This window comes from Sitophilus oryzae, unplaced genomic scaffold, assembly GCF_002938485.1.
Source record: "Sitophilus oryzae breed Bouriz unplaced genomic scaffold, Soryzae_2.0 scaffold_1246_pilon_pilon, whole genome shotgun sequence".
Classification (NCBI taxonomy): Eukaryota; Metazoa; Arthropoda; class Insecta; order Coleoptera; family Curculionidae; genus Sitophilus; species Sitophilus oryzae.
Window position 1 is genome coordinate 41108 of NW_022145889.1, and position 20149 is coordinate 61256.

Here is a 20149-nt window from a genome sequence, read left to right on the forward strand (position 1 = left end):
TTTTCATACAAAAAACGAGATTTGATACGTTGGTATATAACATAAATTAGGATTGATTGATGTATTCAATTGTCTTCGGCCACTTCTTGTTTCACCGATAATGACTACAACTTCTGATTTTTAAATGGTAACCTCGGAATCTTTTTAAATTATATATATGTCAACATTTGCTCTTAGAAAAATAGTAGATATTTCGAACTTCAATCTAGAGTACAATGGATGTGTTCATAACAACAGTTTAACTCGAAATACCAAGTATGTGGTATCAAATTATGCCAATGAGCCACACTTGTTCTATTTGAAAAAATTGAGTTGTAGAATGTTTAGGAGGGGAGTTAATCACCGCGACCTTACAGATCTATTGTGCGTTTCCTTTTCCTGAGTTATAATGAGTTATACCTCATTATACAGTCTCAGGGCTTTAACAAAAGCCAGTATCTGAGACGGCTCCACAGAGGCGAGCTCTCAGTAGAGGGAGACGGGGGTTTCTACAGGAGCAGGAGCAAGGAGCCGGAAGTGACGTCATCAGCTAAGGACATGTAAAATAGGCTAAGAAACAAGAATAAACAGGTTTGATCCGCTTTGAACCAGTTTTGAACTGCTTTCAACGGCTTTTTAGCTTAAAACAACAGACCTGCTCATTTTTTGTCCAAACCCGTTTATTTCTGTTTTAAAGTTATTGTTTCTTGTTTAAACCTGTTTATTCTTGATTATTATCCTATTTTACATGTTCTTAGCTGATGACGTCACTTCCGGCTCCTTGCTAGTACTTTTGATGGAAAAACCCCTATCTCCCTCTACTGCTCTCCATCCTCGACATCAGCCATACCAAAGTGCATGGCATGCATGGTCGTCGTCTCGGCGCACTCAGTGATACAGTGTTCTGGTGTTTTCCTATTTTCCCCACAGAATCTGCATTCGCCGTTGTTTCGCAGCTTCAGCCTACTGAGGCGTTCGTTGAGGAGACAGTGTCCTGTTAGAAACCCCGTGAAGATTGTTCTTACTTAAATCAAGGAAAAGTCGTAATCTCGATCGTAAGTTTTAAGGAACTTTTTCGAGTGTCTTAGACCGTTGGAGGACACCCATTCCAAGTTACGGATGGAGTCTTCCAGATTCTTCAGTTCCGCTTTCAGTTGGTTCCCGTTTGGAAAATAGAACGGTTCTGGCCCAGCTAGTATATAGAGTGTACCTTTCCTAGCTATAGATCATTTGCTTTTTCATTGCCTTCTATCCCTTGGTGAGCAAGCACACAGAGTAGGAGGACTTTATTTTCTTTGCCTAATTTGTTGAGCTTCTCTAGGCATTCTTTGACCAACTTCGAATTGATGGTTACTGAGTTGATCGCGTTTAGTACTGCTTGACTATCGGATAGGATGGCAATGAACACTTCAGTAGATTGAAGCTAAGAAAAAACGGCGAATGCAGGTTGTGTGGAAAAAAATGGAGAAACACAAGAACACCTCATCACTGAGTGCACCGAAATGATAACCATTCGTGCCATAAAGTTTGGTGAGGCTGACATCGGAGAACTGCCCTCTGTAACCGTCTTAGATACTTGGGATTGTATGATGAGTTATAACTCAAGAAAGGGGGACACAATAGATCTGTAATGTCCCGGTGACTAACCCTTCTCCCACTCATTCTACATTCTATGGGTCATTTCTTTATAAATCATTATCTTACATATCATTGTTATGAATCTTCATATAACAGACAAATGCAGTTTGAACTTCGTCACGATATTTTTACGAAGTTTCCCGGGGAACTCCGTCACAACGGCAACGCCGCCCCCAATCCAGTTCCTCGAACCCTCGTCAGCCGGCGAAAGGACTTCCCTCGATTCCAAGGATCTGTCGCGCTTTCTTGCACTCACGGCCGCGTCATGCGCGTGGAAGTTACTCGATTTCCCATGGATTTTATAAACCGGTAAGGTCACCTTGAAAAGACAGTCATCCTACTGAATAAAGCCGCAACGGGTCCTAAGTTTCAGTCGGTTGTTGCCGGTGCAACTTGTTAATAGCGGGCAATTTTCAAATTTCAAAAATAGTACAAGCACTACTTGTGTTCAGTGAAGCTCAGTTGGTTTTAATTCGTTAATCTAAACGGTAAGAATGATTTGTATTGTCATTTTTTTAAAATTAATAATTTAACCATTCATCAGTTTAATAATAAATTACCTAACTAGTTAATATTAAATTTGTAGGTTTTAACTTCTAGTAAGTATTATCTGAATCGATATATTTTATTAGTTAATAAAAAATAAAATACATCATTAAAGAATTGCATCTTCAATTATACCATAATTAATCAATATCTATTTAAATAGTTTTAAAATAAATATAAACAAAATCACAAATTTTGTTCAGTATCTAGTGTGATCAGATACCTAAACTCTTTTGTAAATATTGTAGCGTAATCGTTTTATTATGGGGTTTATTAGCTGAGTAAAATTACAAATAATTATGTATTTGTCATCGCCAATTTTTGATTTAGTGAAATTTATGTTATTTTTTTAAAGGTTTACAATTGTTCATTTGTGACCTTTAAATAACCTCTGTGAATTTTATAGCTTCCTCTGGTTTTTGTTTACTTTGAGAACTGTTTTTAATGTAGGTATCGAGGTGGGTACCTATGTAAGAATATACTTTTTATTGTAATTTGGTCTAAAATTATTAAATTAATTTGACATATTTATATATGACTCACCTTGTGTCTTAAATAAGTACAAAATATTCGTTGTGATAGTATATTTGGAATTACGAGGTTTTTTCCCAAAAAAAATTGGAATTTTTTGAATTTTTTTTGAAAATTGTTTTTAGTTCTTAGTTAAAAAAAATTATTTCTTGATAATATGGCAACATAGGTAGTAGATTAAATTTACAAGAAAGAAAGCCCAGAAAAGATCCAGTGGTTCTCAAAATTTAAGCAAAAATTATATTTTTTTTTAAATTTTCAAAGTATAAAATACCTCGATTATTTTGGGTTTATCTGAAAAACCAGTAAAGGGAAAATATTATGTTTCTTTCATCGCAATCTACCAGCCCTGAAAATATTTGCACTTATTTAAGACTCACCCTGTATATACTGGGTACGTCTCAAAAGTGGCTCACCACTATAACTTTTTTATTTTTTCACATACAAAAACCATACAAAAACGAGATTTGGTATGTTAGTATATGACATGAATTAGGATTGATTGACGTATTCAATTGTTTTTGGTCACTTCCTGTTTCACCGGAAATGACTACAACTTTTGATTTTTAAATGATTCTCTGGGTATTTTTTAACTTTATTCGATAGAAAATGATCCTCTGAATAGAATCTCACTCTCAATATATCATATGTCAACGTTTGACATTTTTGCATACAGTTTATTTAAAATTGTGACATGCGGTACATAACGAAATTTGACTGGAAATGCCAAGTGTGTAGTACCAAATTATTCGTAAAAAAATGCTTTTTCCAAATATGCTAATGAGCCACCCTTGTACCATTTGAAAAAACTTCAGATATGATTAAAAATACGATTAGAGCATCTTTTAACCTACGGGTTTTGGACCGAACATTTCAAAAAGTTGACAAATCACATGTCATTTCTACGCAGAGTGTCATTTTCTATAGAATAAAGTAGAAATACCCAGCGTGCCATTTAAAAATCAAAATTTGTAGTAATTTTCGGCGAAACAGGAAGTGACCAAAAACAATTGAATACGTCAATCAATCCTAATTTTTGTTATTTAACACACCAAATCTCGTTTTTTAATCTAAAAAAATAAAAAAGTTATAGGTGAAGCAGTTATAGGTGTTATAGGAAGTTTTGAAGTAGGTACTCTCTGAATGCGTTAATGATTTCCAGTTTTTAATGAATAAAATTAGTAAAATGAAAAATTATGAAGAAACTTTTTGAAATATGGTCATATAACTAATCATAAGATTTTATATACATATCACCAGTTTTGACATAATCTCAGTTTGATTTATATTAGTTGCATGTAGGTAGTTTAAATATTGGCAAGTAGAAATTTTGAACATCTATAGGTAGATAAAAATACAGAAGACGCATGAGAAAATTGCAAAAAATTGAAACTACGGTAATCATCATGAGATACATTTTTAAAAACTTTTAGAAGTCCCTTATGAACTATTTTTTTCAAACAACAAAATTTCACCCTTTCGATTGGTCGCCCCCGCTTTAAGCACCGGGATCGCGCTGGCAGACATTACTATTTCATAATGGCTACACAAAAGGATACTTCACACAAAAAATTAGTCATGTAACGATGATAAGGTTTTTTATGTAGCCTCTTAGACTATAATCTGAAGTCTATCTATGAATCGTCAATTCATCTACACATAATTAACGACAAAAAATATATAGAAAAAAATAATTTCTACAAGTTCACTTCTTTAGCACTAATTATTAGTAATTATCATCATATACCGGGTGCGTCTCAAAAGTGGCTCACCCTACAATTTTTTTAGATAAAAAACGAAACTTGGTATGGTAGTATATTATGATCTAAATTAGGATTGATTGACATATTCAATTGTTTTTGGTCACTTTCTCTGACTTCCTGTGACTACATATGTAAAAAAAAATAATTTCTATAAGTTCACTTCTTTAGCACTAATTATCATCATATACCGGGTGCGTCTCAAAAGTGGCTCACCCTACAACTTTTTTATTTTTTTAGATAAAAAACGAAACTTGGTATGGTAGTATATTATGATCTAAATTAGGATTGATTGACATATTCAATTGTTTTTGGTCACTTTCTCTGACTTCCTGTGACTACATATATAAAAAAAATAATTTCTATAAGCTCACTTCTTTAGCACTAATTATCATCATATACCGGGTGCGTCTCAAAAGTGGCTCACCCTACAACTTTTTTATTTTTTCAGATAAAAAACGAAACTTGGTATGGTAGTATATTATGATCTAAATTAGGATTGATTGACATATTCAATTGTTTTTGGTCACTTTCTCTGACTTCCTGTGACTACAACTTTTGATTTTTAAAGTAACGCTTTCGGTAATTTTTTACTTTATTCGATAGAAAATGACATTCTGAATGACGTATCATATGTCAACTTTTGACATTATCCCTTAATAAAAAATCGTTTTTAAATTTCAATCTAGAGCGCCATGGCTATGTTAAAAACATTAATTTTTAATCAAGTGGCCTTCGAAAAATAGATTTGATCGTCTAATGTTTTTAGTGTCCTGTTCTGGCCGGTTAAAAAATGACCAAATCGTATTTTTAATCATATCTCAATTTTTTCAAATGGAACGAGGGTGAACTCATTAGCATATTTGGAAAAAGCATTTTTTTACGAATAATTTGATACCACACACTTGGTATTTGGAGCCAAATTTTCGTTATTAACCGCATGTTATAATTTCAAATAAACCATATGCGAAAATGTCAAAAGTTGACATACGATATCAGTTATTCTATTCAGATTGTCATTTTCTATCGAATAAAGTAGAAAAATACCAAAGATGCCATTTAAAAATGAAAAGTTGTAGTCATTTCCGGTGAAACAGGAAATGATCAAAATCATTTCAATGAATCCTAATTTCGGCCATATACTACCCTCGATACCACTATACCAAGTCTCGTTTTTCTATCTGAAAAAATAAAAAAGTTATAGGGGTGAGCCACTTTTGAGACGTACCCCGTATAACTAGCATTAATATACTCGTATCTAATAATAGCATCATTGTTTTTGATTTCTGCGAGACCTATTTGTGATTTCTAAAAATTCTAAAATGCTTGCAATATGCTATTTTTAATTTTCTTCCGAAATAGAGTTTTGGCTTAATTTTCGAACTTTTAGCTCTTTGCACTTTCATGTATCTCTCGTCTCTTTCTCTTTTTCCATCTTTGGTACTTTTTATTTTTTTCTCAATTGTGAATAGAATTCTAGTGAGGCTTTTTTCAGGTTTTGGTATATCGGCTCTAAAAGTGACATTGTGAAAAAAGTATATATCTCTTATTTACTTTGCTACATCTCATATCCGAGAGTAAATATGCTTGTGGAAGAGTACATTGTGTGAGCTTTAACTATCAACACATTCTGGGTTCTGTATTATCACACTGCATCTATCTGTATTATTACATTGCCGAATCAAAGTACTTTATATCAATATTATCAATTTTATTGGAATTCGTAAGTTAATCTGCACTATATCTGCATAATTACATACTTATGCTGATATTACCATAAGTTTATCAGTTTTATACTACTGTTAGTGACGGTGATAAGTTCTTCGCATCTTCTTTTATTTCCGCCCATCTCCTTCGTTTTTTGTTGTTGTTTGATGGCATTTAGTTCCAGTTTGTTTTGTAGTTTCGTAGTCTCATATTAGATTGAGACTTCTCTTTGGTCTTTTATCGCTTCTCGAAGACCACTATGTTATTTTTGTATGATATAATTTTATAGATCACGCTATTTACTTTTCTTCTGTTATTCCATTTTATCTTTTTGCGATCATTCTTTGTTATTTCAACCATACATGGCTTCATAGACATCATGATTGCTGATGCTTCAACGTCCAATATTCGTAACCGGTTATCATGATTCGTATTATCAACTGATTGAGATTTGTTTCAGTTGTAGTTGCATTGTAGACAAAAAGCTGATGTACTCTGCCCGAATGCTTTCCATGTTAATATTATTCTTCTGTTAATACTCCAGAAGTAGTGAAGAGAGTTGTGTTCAGCGAATATAAGATGGTTCAAGTATTATCCATCTATTTTATACCTTTATTGTACCAACTTAATTTGTTGAAGATGTTCTGCAAAGATTATTTAAGCCTATTAGATAAGCCTTGTCTATGGCTTATTTGCATGTTGGTAAACATGGAGATTCGTCGTATTTTCACTGTTGTATCTTCCTTGAATATGTTCTCTATACAGGGTGTCCCATAAAAAGGCACACTACCGAGATCTTGTAAACTAGCAGAGATACAAAGATGAATCTTAAAACGTTATGTTTGGATATATACAAAATCCAATTATTTTTGAGGATATATGGATTTTCTTGTTTTTGTTCTGACCTTAATGAAAATATATGACAATACAATTTCACATTCCTGTTTCAACTTTTCCTGCTTTAAAAGATGATGTTATTAGATACTGCCTTTTTTTTAGGACATCATAATAGGCTTTTAACAAATCCAGATCTGCAGTTAAAAATATAAAGTTGTACTATGTATGGTATCTCGGAATCAAAACGCCGGACAACTTTGAAAATATGTATAATAACATCAACTTGTATGTAGGTACAGTAGTAATAGTATCGAATGTGAAATAAGTATTGCCATATCTTGTAAAATAGAGTAAAAATTCGGGTTTTGTCAAATATCTTCAAAAATAATTGGACTTTCTTAGATTTCGAAACATTGACATTGTTGGGTTCGACAAGGCGCAACTTTTCTTTAATTTAATCATATTTATATCTTTCCTAGTTTCCTACTTATAGGAGACATCTGCGTATGTAGTGTTTGTGAAAACATTGTAAGAGCTCTGGAAAATGGTAAATATCTAGTCAAACGCCTTCACTGGCATAACAGTATTAGAAAGGTAATTACTAGTAGGTGTCATATATGAGCCGTGCATTCATTTTTTTTTGTAACCAATAAGATTGCATTTATTTTATTCTTACAAGGTACACAAAATCTGGGCGTCTGTTCTCGTTGTTTAAGACTGAAGAAAAACCAATATAAAAAATGTTGGTCTAAAACTTTAAAAATATACGAATACAGAATGTAGTTATAATAATCTAAGAAATTATATTTCAAAGAAAATATCTATCAATGTTAAATGTTTAATAATTCGAAGAACCATGCCCGTTTACAGGATCTAAAACTAATAATAAAGTTGTTCAACCGACTAGACAAAATGTGCTGCCAACTGGAGGACAAATCGTGAACCTTTCGGGGCGGAGTCAAAAATATCGATTATTTTCGTTATTTTCCTCAGAGTAATGTAATAATATAGCCCCGGGTTTCTGCGAACTTTAATAATGATCAGCTGATTAAGAAATTTAATCGAAACTTTCATTTTATTGTAAATTGTGGATTATTTTTTGCCTGTTATTTTAAAATTCTAAACCGTATTAACGAAAGAAATTATTATTTCGATATGTTGGTACATTATTTATAATTTATGATAATGCTAATTGCTGTTAATTAATATTTAAAAAAAAAAAGTTACATACCTATTTTAATTATTTAATGCAGGTTTATAAAAGAATCATTTCATTCTTAGATTATTTTATTCTAAATTAAGTGCATTATGAATTTTACGATATTTTTTTTTTTTGAAAACATAAAACTTTTTACATTTTTGATGCCAACTAATTGGCATGGTATTATTGGTATGGAAATTAGCCAAGGAAGAAAAGAATTGGCTATAACTTGTAATTTTTCGAAAAAAACATATTATACCTATATTGCTGAAAAGCTTAAAAAATTGCGCTTTTTATGAAGTCATGGCCAACTATGGTTTCCATTTAAAAAAAACATAATGTTTGTGTCATATGTCCAAAATGGCAGGCTTTAGAAAAAAAAACAGAAAACTCAAACTCATTAGGTATGTGATTATCTACAACTTTTATCTGAAAACTTTTTGTCTAAAATACCGTATGATCGAATAAAAACGGCGTCAGCGATAGCTATGAAATGACGATCGATGATATTTCCCATATAATTTTACATATAAAATGACAGCGATCTTCATTTCATAGCCATCGTGGACGCAGTTTTTATTCGATCATACGGTAGATTATAATGGAATTAGAGACAAGTTTTAAAATAGGCAAAATTTGTTTTTTTTTAAACATCTAGTAAGCCTTGAACTTCTCCGAAAAATCCGAAAGGCCCATATTTATGACCCCACAAAACTGCAATTCTTTCCCCATTTAACCGACTCTCTATCTTCAGTAGTTTCCGAGATACCCATAGAAAACATCGTAGGAAACTCACCCTGTATAGTATTTAGAAACTAACTATTATTATTATTTGACTAGATTAATTTGATTAATAAGACTCGATTAATTTAATTTAAAATAAATTTGATCAGATTTTTTTTCGTATATTCTACTACCAGAAAACCAAAATTATATGATAACGCACTTTTCAACGAAGTTGATGGAAAATATAGTGTATCTATCACAATACATAATATACTTACTACAATTAGAAGAAAAAGAAAAAGAAAAAATACCCGAATACCTTCACCTACTACTCATCTACAAAATAAACGAATATAATCTCTTATAAAAACACTACACAACTACTTCTTGTATTCTACACTGAAAAAATTATCAAACTTACTAATTAATCAAACAAAAAGAAAAAATAATCAAAGTATCCCTTCACCTACTACTTAACTACAAAATAATAAACTATAAAAACACTACTAAACTATTTCTGGTATTCTAAACTAAACATTATAATTAAACTTAATAAAATTAATCTAATTTTACATTACAACCACTACAACTACAAAGTAGTAAGAACATTTTTTAAAACTAGAAGAAACAGAACTTAGATACGTGCGACCAGTATAGTAGATCAAGCGGACAAAGAATATAAAATACTTTAAAAATGTGCATTCAGAAAGAAAAAATATCTCGAAAATTATCCAAACATTTTTTTTTTCTTATCAGTGAAAAGCATCGGCCTCGTCGGCCTTGCGGAATTTGTCGGGTATTTACAATGGTCGAATTGTATAATTAATTACCAGCTTTTATAGCATATCTAATAGACAAAAAGTATCTGGTCGATTAGTAACCAATTGGCACGGTCCGAAAATTATCGATTTTTTTCTCTGTTTTTATTGGTCGCTTCAAAATTCAGGGTAACAAAAAATATTTTTCTGTACTAAAAGACTGTGAAATACGCCCCGCCATCTGGTGCTTTACATCCATAAACGTCTTAGGTTGAGCTACTTTAAAAATTCATATACAAGGCTAATAATTAATTAATTTTGTCATGCATGTATAATCTCACCATGTTCATAGTAAACTTAATCCCAAAATGTATTTTAATATCTGTAAAACTAAACTTCTCTCTTCGAGATACACAACTAGACTGCCAATTAATAAATATTATTTTATTAAAACGTCCTTTTTTGATTTAGTGGGACCTTTAACCTTTTTATTGATAAAATTGTCATTTTTAGTAGTAAAAATTAACACATCCGTGACCTTTTGGGCTTGTTTACTCCCTGTAACGATATAATTACATGATGTAAGTCTGTGTTTATTTATATATTTCCAAGTTCATTTTGAAGTAGTTTAGTTTCGTACTGTCGTCTATACACACGACAATCGTGCTGTTTTTTAACTGTTATCAGTGGTGCAAGTGAGAGAAATGGATACAATAGTGAGTAATAACGTTTATTAAATGCAGAATATACATATAAGACATTAATTAGGTTTACCTATTAAACAAATAATATTTTACTCAGACACACCACAGGAAACTGCTACTCAAATACATCGATATTGGAAATATTCTGTTACATATTATTTACGTATAAGTGCTTTAAGTCGACAAATTAAACGAAAGTTAACCTTTGATTTAGCCTATTTTGATATATGAGTGTTTATCTCTGCTTTTACAAGATGTTTGACATTGTAAAACTCAATTGTTTTATAGCTCAGAACCGTAAGTAAAACGTCACAATATCAGCTGGTAAACTTAACAGATTTATTTTTCCATGTTTTCATTATTAATTTTAAGTTAAAGGGGTGCTTGTAGCTAGGTGGGTAAAGATATTTAGAAGCAATTACTAAAATTGGCGTATGGAGATTATAACTATCTATCTTCAACCAAAATATACATTTACTATTCTTCCAATGTTCGTAAATATTTATATATAAATTTGGGGATATTTCTCTGCTTCTGTTACTATTTCTATTTCTGTCCACATTATTTACATTGTATATTACTTCCAACATGATATGGAGTGACCAAAAATAACACTTTGCTCTCATAGAAGACTTCTACCACAACTTAATCAGTACCAGCTGTTCGTTTTCGCTTGTTTTTTAATATCCGTCATGTTTTTTAAACAAAACTGAAAACGGAGCTTAGAACTTGACTTGTTGTATAAGATAAACCAATATTAGGTAGGTATAGTATTTCCAAAGCTTTCCATTTGTTTGTTCAGACGATATCGACTTTATCGCCGACAAAGGCAATGCCAAAATTAAGATCCCCAAACCAGTACAACTAACATGGGAAATACTATAAGCAGATTTCCATGTAAATGATCTGAAGTCGACAGGCTGGTCATGAATAGACTGTGCTCTACTAGAGAGAACATAACTAATACAAACATATTTTTTATTGGTTATTACCGGTTTATTGGTTACATATTTTTATTTATTTAGTGTAAAATAGTTTTATGGACATTTCTCAAGAAATATCATGTATTTACTAGTATAAATTAAATATTGAAATATATTAATAGTCCCTCCAGACTTATACAAGGCTTATACATAGATAAATGGTAACTCAAGAAACGTTTCTAAACTTTAAACCAAGTTTCTTAAACCAAGAAACTGGCCTAAAACTTCACTAATTTTGACCAATTTAGAGATCTTCTGCTTGTATTCTTATGACTTGTAATAATGTTAATAAAACCTAATTTTGTCAATTAGCCCATTACGGCGATTGAACGTAATCTTCATTTGTCTATATTTACTTTGAGTTGCTTTTTATTTTTAATTTTTGTTGTTGGTGATAATTTCTTATTAATTTGTTAACAGCCATTATTTTTACCACAATTGAACGTAATCTTCATTTGTCTATATTTACTTTGAGTTGCTTTGTATTTTTAATTTTTCTTGTTGGTGATAATTTCTTATTAATTTGTTAACAGCCATTATTTTTAAATTACTAATATTAAATTTCCCAGAATAATGGAGAATTATTTAAGTGATGGTACTTTTCTTTAAAGTCGCAGCAATAAAACTGTAGCGACACAAACATTGGGTGCCGCCGCTACACTTACTCGATATTCTTTTGATTAAATCAGCATGTTACAAAAATAAATGGATTAAATATTATTAAACAATACCAAATAAATGAAATCGAAAAATGCCAAGTATTTTTGAGGGTATACAGAAGGTAGGTGTAGACTAGGACCATCATTATATCTAGATGCTGTGAGACTACAATTGAAAAATACCATTTATTTACAAAAATATTGAAATATATTATGAAGAATGTCTTTTTCACTGTCGTGAAAGTATACATTATTAATCCAAAGTTCTAAATATACTCAAAATAATACAGAATTCTTATTTGAATTCATATTTTCTGCTTTGAATTAAATTATTTTTAAGAAAATTAAATAAACTGATTTAATACGCACGAATAATTTATGTATGAATCTGTGTATGAAGTCCAATAATTAAATTGGGCACGTCTAATTTGTTTAATAACTTTTCAACAGTACATAAGTATTAATCTTTGTAATACTGTCATTAAAAAACTTTACATTAAGTATCATATTTTTAGGTTTTGTAAAATTTATTTATTCATTATGAATAATTTTTTTTAGTAAAAAGACAACAACAGTGGAACATTTCCAATGAATAATAACTAAAACTCATTCATTTTTAAAATATGTTCTCTTATCTAATAACCTTTCTGTATTAATATTGTGTTTCTATTTCAGAAAGAGCAGCTTCACATTATCAAATGGATACCAAAGAGGCCCTTTTGTCCCAGATATCCGAACCGGCCCATGGTTCTAGCAACAAAGTCACTGTCGTTGGTGTAGGCCAGGTGGGCATGGCCGCTGCATTCAGTATTTTATCTCAGGTAAAGGAAAAAATCTAAAGGCCTACTGACTAAATACAAATACTGAAATATCGTACTCAGTGGCGGTTCGTTCAATATTTTGGGGATGCAGAAACAATTTGTCACGCGACTACGCCCAAAAATATCTCAAATCGTCCAAGCTTGCAAATTAAAACATCTTGTTTTATTAAAAAAATTCACAGATTTTGTAACATGCGCAACCATCATAGGCGTATTGAAAATACCAGACACAAGTCGGCGGTTGTCGTCAATCACCTGTTTCTTTTACATTTTATATTAACTTGTGGCGTCATTTGGAAGAGCTCAATAGAAATATAAAAAAACTAAACCTTGTTTGTTGGAAAGCAATTTGACATTCGTGACGTCAGCACTCCGGCAGTCTAACGTAAACGTATCATTGATCGCTATTCAGAAATATATTCCAGATACGTATAGTGAACAAGTTTAACGTTCGCAACGTTAAATAATTTTGATATTTGATTTCTATCGTGATGGTTTTTTGTAAAAGTGAAGAATGTAGTGAGGAAGATATTAATAATGGAGATGAACGTGTGCGGATTCGTGAATGGTCACGATCGCGACACTATGACGGGCTCCTACCCACGTAGGAGCAAATACCTACCATACCAAAATAAGCAAAAAGGGGGTCAGTTTAGCTTAAGTTTAGATTATGTCTATATTTTTATTATGAAATATGCCATTTGTGGTTTTTTTATTGGATTTTTTTTGCATATTTGGTATATTCTATGAAGTGATTTTAAGTGCTCCTGACCATTTTTCAATTATTAAAGTGCCTATTTAGATATATTTAAAATGAATTAATTAGTGTATAGTATTTGTATTATGAGTTTGTTTATTTTTTATGAAATGAAAAATATTTTTCCCATTAAAATAAACATAGCTTACTAGATCACTAGCTAGCCATTTTTAAATACAGGGTGTTAATTAAGTATCTGGCCAAACTTCAGGAGGTAATTCTTTGAGCGTTTTAAGGTAAAAAGTTCATATAAACATGTGTCCGGAAATGTATAATTTTAAAGATACAGGGTGTCAAGGTGTTTTCTAATAGACCTTTTTTATTAATATCTCAAAGATCCTTTGGCCGATTTTTTTGAAATTTCGCCATGTTGTGAACTTTGTTAAGTTAGCACTAATTAAATGATAATTATTATTTACAACAATATTCAAAGGATACAAACTTATCCCAATAAATATTTGGCAACGCCTTGGATTTATTTGTATTTACGCCTGTTGGCGGTGGAAACCATGCAAGCTTTTTCTTTGTCCTAAGTTGTTAATTAAAAAAATAATAATCATAAAAAATATAGGTCCTAAAAGCCTAAATTTTAGCAAAATGTATCAGCAGATCCGATGAGACCCAAGTTATTATGTTTTGGAACTTAATGATTTAATTAATTATTCCCTTTAATTTACCTATCCTACGCGCCAAGAAAAAATATTGCGTTAGTCTAAATTTATTATTTATGTGATTCCGCTCTTTCACGTATAATTTGCCCCTTTCTTCTCATACGGAAAGAGTTAGATTAAAATAGCCAAACTGTACCTAACAACCCATATGCCTTGACGCATATTCTTTTTTATAATAATATGGGCTTTCTTTATCCGCCGGCCCGGACAAACATTCATATCCATAAAATAGTTGGCCCACTGATAAATTAATAAAACCTCATTTCGGCCCTCAAACGTCCTTGCTCTATTCGATGATCAACGCCGGCTAAACTATCGACTTACGTGTTGACAAGTTGATTAGGCAGGTTATTGAACTCGTGTGGCATCGAGCATGTAGTTTTTTCAAAGACGGGTCTCATATAAATGTGGCCAAATACGGCGTTGCTGATTAATTAGGAGCCCCTATATACAAGTGCCGTGGCTGGCCGTAGCGCAAGCAGTTAGTGGGATCTGGGGAGTGTAGATCTGGGGTTGTCGTTATTGCTTTCTTTTTGAAGCTTTGAAAGAAATGAACTAATCTCAAAGATTTAAATGTTATTAAAAATAAAAATCGTATACAGAAGGGTAAAAGGCCTTAACCCTACAAGTGTGCTAATTTCTTTTTATATTATATTTCTTATTTAAATATTATTAATTCAACTGTTAAAGCCACCCTAAACCTGCACAAAAATTTCCATTTTACGAATAGTTTTTGAAATTACTTTGCTTTGAGTTTCAACGTTACATATTCTTGTTTCGACATTACCTTTCGATTTCTAATGAAAATACATACCGATTCAGGAAACTGATTATTGTTAGACGTAGATATTAAGGATCAGAAGTAAATTGATTATATAAATCAATTTACCTCTGTAATCAATTTTCTTCAATTTACTAAGTATATACTTAAGTCTATTCGTGTTACTTAATGAGGGAGGAATGCGAAAAACAGAGCGAGAAGACACGGAATATCGAAAAAGATACAGATATGTGGTAGAAACACGTCCACATTTATTAGCACCAAAAATCATTTTCTTTTTAAGTAATCTATATGAGAATTAGCAAATAAATCCGACAAATAAAAAACCTTAATTCCATGATTATTGGAATTGTTGTCCTTATGTGCCAATCTATTATTAAAACTTGCACCATTTTCTATGGCATTTTCCATAATGTTTGACGATTTTACACCATGCAAAAGCCATCGATCAAAATAGTGATGGAGATATCTCAAAATTGTCAATATTTACTTTCAAAATTATCAATTAGACAGACGAGTGTAGCTGGATTACACGTGCGACCTTCACATCGGTCAATGACCATCTTTCATTGAATAATATCGGTTTATATGATTTTATATACTTATTTATCCGGGAGCTAAAATATAACAAGGAAATTATCTTTATTAGATGTGGGAACTATTGTTTCACATTGAGGTCTCTGGCGTGGAAATACTGACAGTAACTTGTGACTTAACAAACAGTGAGAGTTAAATATATAACAAGTGGGACTGTCTATTTCAAAAATATAAGAAACTCTAAAAAATTGCGGAAAATATCAGTTATATTTTTTCCAAATGGACAACTAATGGAAAACGTTTTTTCTTGTATAATTAATGAGGTTAGGTTAGGTTAGGCAGTTCATTTTATGCATACTAACCTATCAAATAATAACATATTGAGTGTTATTATTTGATAGGTTAGTATGGTATGCATAAAATGAACTGCCTTTATTTATTAAGATTTTCTTTTAAAGTTTATGATTAAATTATAGCAGATCTATAGTGGTCTTCTTCTAGTCCTTAGATTGCATCTCTCCAGTACCATCATCTTCAAAAACTCAACAACTTGAGGGCTGAACCCTCTATGTAGCTCTTTATCAATGATCTTCTTCTTCCTGTGCCTTAAGCTAGGTTGACACGGGTAGTGAACCACGATCGTGGCCCATACTTTCGTGGACCACGCCTCATGTCAACAGTAGATTCGTGAAAGAAGAATAGAAGCGAATCAATACGAAAGACACCACGATCGTGAATAAGCAAATCAAACGTGATAGATATTTCACGAACCAAATCGATAGTGAATAAGAAATCGCAGAGGAAGTTGAAGTAAAGAAGGCATATTTTGCACTATTCTCGCATTAGAAAATATTGATTGACTTCCGATTATAATTTTTGTTGCAAAAAAAAGTTCGAATGTATAATTGTTACATTTTTTTAATATACAGGGTTGTTCACCACATACGACACGGAGTATTGTAGCTAAACGATTAGATTTTTACAAATTGTAAGTTTTGGGTTCGTTAAAGGATTATTAGAGCTACAAGTTAAAAATATTTTTACAAGATACAGAGTGTCCCAACTAAGTATAAAATATTATAGTTGTATTTTTTTAAATGGAACTCCCTGTATATTATTCTATTTTTAGATTCTACCATTAAAATAAAGGTAAATTTGATTAAGGTTCATCATACTTAAACCTTACCGTTTTTGAAATATTTTCAATTTTATGAAATTGCAGTAAAAATTTTAAGGCTTTATTTCTCCAAGGGTATCAAAGTTTTTAATACTAAATATTTACTGAAGATTATTTATTGACCAGATATTGTGTTGCAATCATAAAAAATTTACTACCTTATACAGAGTGTCCAAAAATGTATATTAAATAATTACTAGCTTTAAACGGCAATAGCGTGTTTAATTTAAATGGAACACCCTATATATTTTGCGTGAATCAGATGCACAATGTAATTGTCTATCAAATTGTATTATACCATTTTTTACCTATCTCTTCAAGTTTTCGTAGAAAATGCATTTTCTTATAATTTAGACCTCATTTATCACTATACCCATGGAATATTGACATTTTAGATTATTTTTAAAGATGTAACAAATTTTCCAAGAGTACAGATACTAATATTGTGTTCATAAAAAAAAATAAAAAAACTGTTTAAATATTTTTGTTAAAAAGGACCAATTAATATAATCCCAGTATTCAGACTACATTAATTGACTGTTTATGTTGATTAATAATAATTGCTCCAAATACTAAAAAACTGAATTTTTGTGTGTATTAGACAGTGTGGTAAAAAGTAACGGCCTTATAAATTTTATTTCATTTTTTGACGAATGCTGATTTATAAAAACAGACGTTTATTTTCATAATTTATTATTATATTGATTTCTGAGCCAAATCCACATTTATTTAGAATACTTTATTAATTAAAACAATTTAAAAGTATGTAATTAACTAATTTTTGGTCGGAAATAATGATGGTATATTTAATTCGTATACTCTTTTATAAAGATTTAAATAGTTTTTTTGGTATACCAATAGGCTTGCAATATTTACACTTGTACATTTTCTGCATATATGTTGCTTAAAAAAAAATTGAAATCAATATTCCATGGGTATAGTGATAAATGAGGTCTAAATTATAAGAAAATGCATTTTCTACGAAAAGTTGTAGAGATAGGTAAAAAATGGTATAATAAAATTTGATAGACAATTAAATTGTGCATATGATTCACGTAAAATATACAGGGTGTTCCATTTAACTTAAACACGTTATTGCCGTTTAAAGCTAGTAATTATTTAATATAAATTTTTGGACACTCTGTATAAGGTAGTAAAATGTTTATTATTGCAACACAATATCTGATCAATAAATAATCTTCAGTAAATATTTAGTATTAAAAACGATACCGAGAAATGAAAACATTAAAATTTTTACTGCAATTTCTTAAAATTGAAAATATTTCAAAAACGGTAAGGTTTAAGTGTGATAAACCTTAATCATATTTACCTTTATTTTTCAATCGTAGAATCCAAAAATAGAATAATATACAGGGTGTTCCATTTAAAAAAATACAACTATGATATTTTTTTACTTATTTGGGACACTCTGTATCTTGGAAAATATTTTTAAATTGTAGCTCTAATAGTCTTTCAACGAACCCAAAACTTACAATTTGTAAAAATTTAATCGTTTAGCTACAATACTCCGTGTCGTATGTGGTGAACAACCCTGTATTTTAGTATATGATTATAAAAATTAACTTCAAATGCATAACAAAACCAACATTAAAATAAATATAAATTCAATTTTTATATACAGTAATGACTCGCAAGTAAATTAGAAACTGCGGCGACTTTTTAAAAGGTTAGGAAAAATTATAAAAAAAGATGGTAAAAATTAAAAAGAAAACCGCAGCGTACGGCTGCTCTTCGTCTGGTGAACAATAGGTGTAGGTTCATTTAATTATTTTTGCATATTGTTGGGCACCACTTAATTTAAGCCAAGTTAAGGTGATATTTAAAAAATTAAGAAAATTATCACAGGCTAAAGATGTTCAGTAATGATATATCTCAAATTAAAACAACAACATTTAATAAAAAACTATGTACATTTATTAATAATTAAATAACTCCAGTTTGAAACTTAATAAAATTAATATTATATTGATATAGCGAAACTTAAATTAAATATTACTAAATATAAATCATCAAACGTAATCGTTTGTTTAAGTTTCATCAAAAAAGAGGTTTCAATACGTCAATCATAATTGAGCCTTACCTTAGTAAGTTTCAGTAGAAAGTTAAGAAAAAGGCAAAAAGATTCTAAAGCAAAACGTAAATGAGTACTTAGCTTTTGCTCTGAAGCTGTAGTCAATCAGTGTTGATTTGGTGTCGTACTGGGGCCCATATCGATTACGTAACTGCTTCAAACCATCAGAAAACTTGTAAATTTGCGGAAAAAGGGAAAACTCGTCAATTTCACACCAGCCTCCAACAGGGAACCTTCACGGAACCATTCATAAAAACCAAAAACTGCTCAAAACTTCGGCTCAAAAAAAAAACTACTGCTAAATCTTCTTAAAAAACTCTTCCAAAATCTACTCCAAAAAAATTACTCCAAAAAACTCCCAAAATGTCAAATCTTCCCCTTAAGTTGGTAAGGAATACACTCGCAGGGCTATTCTCCGCCACATACGATGTACCAAAAAACTTTTCAAAGAAGACGAGAACCACCCTGGGGCTTCACCAGTAGTTGAAATGGAAGTGTCGAAAAATCCGAATAAAATGTTAAAATTCTGCCAACTTCAGGAAAGTTATTAATAACATTTAAAGAAAAATTTAAATAATAATATAAATGGCAACCCTGCACCACCAATAGTAAATATTTTACGTCTAAAGATATATTAATCAAGAGATATTGTCATGAATGCCACAATTAATTATTTTCACTCGTCTTTTAATGTCGTAATATTTGGCACATTAGTGTACAACTTTCCACGAAAAGAACTTTACAGAAGACTGGCAAGTTTGCCGTGTAAACAGCCTACGATCGCTGGACGATTTTCGTTTTTCACGAATGGCGTTTTGGTACTTTCGTAGCTCACTAAAGTGTGAGACACGATCGTGCTTCACTAGCCGTGTCAACCTAGAGCGAGAGAAGAGCTTAAAGAAGAGTTGTGATTGTTGCACGTTGGCGATTGTCTGTACTCTTCATATAATGTGTAGAGTGCCGTTTTCGGCTCTTCGAAATATGGTGGCTGCGTCGCGGATGTAACACCAATCCCGTATCTTTCTTTGCCAGGAATGTTGTTTTCTTCCTGGGCCTCGCCGTCCCTCTATTGTTCCTTGTAGAATTAGTTTAGGAATGTAATATTTGTCTTCTCTAAGGATATGGTCGAGGTAGGAAACTTTTCTTTCTTTAACTATATTAAGTATTTCTCTTTCATAGCTTGCCGTTCTTAAAACTTCTCCGTTGGTGGCATGTGCGGTCCATGGCACACGTAAGAGTCTCCGGAGAGTCCACATTTCGAAAGCCTCGATGCGATCAGGATTC

The 20149-nt window shown here is 31.3% G+C and overlaps 1 protein-coding gene across 2 annotated transcripts in view; it reads left to right on the forward strand.

Annotated features, from left to right (window-relative positions):
• Positions 1–1872: 1872 nt before the first annotated feature.
• Positions 1873–20149, forward strand: part of LOC115874232 (L-lactate dehydrogenase) — a 62854-nt gene continuing 44577 nt past the window's right edge. Inside the window, exons 1-2 of one of the 2 annotated variants that reach the window (XM_030889328.1) lie at positions 1873–2105; positions 12705–12850. In XM_030889328.1, coding sequence (XP_030745188.1) covers positions 12728–12850 — 123 coding nt within the window. In that variant the 5' untranslated portion in view covers positions 1873–2105; positions 12705–12727. Of the gene's footprint in view, positions 2106–10313; positions 10400–12704; positions 12851–20149 lie in introns of those variants that run through there. The other variant, XM_030889329.1, reaches the window with a different exon arrangement.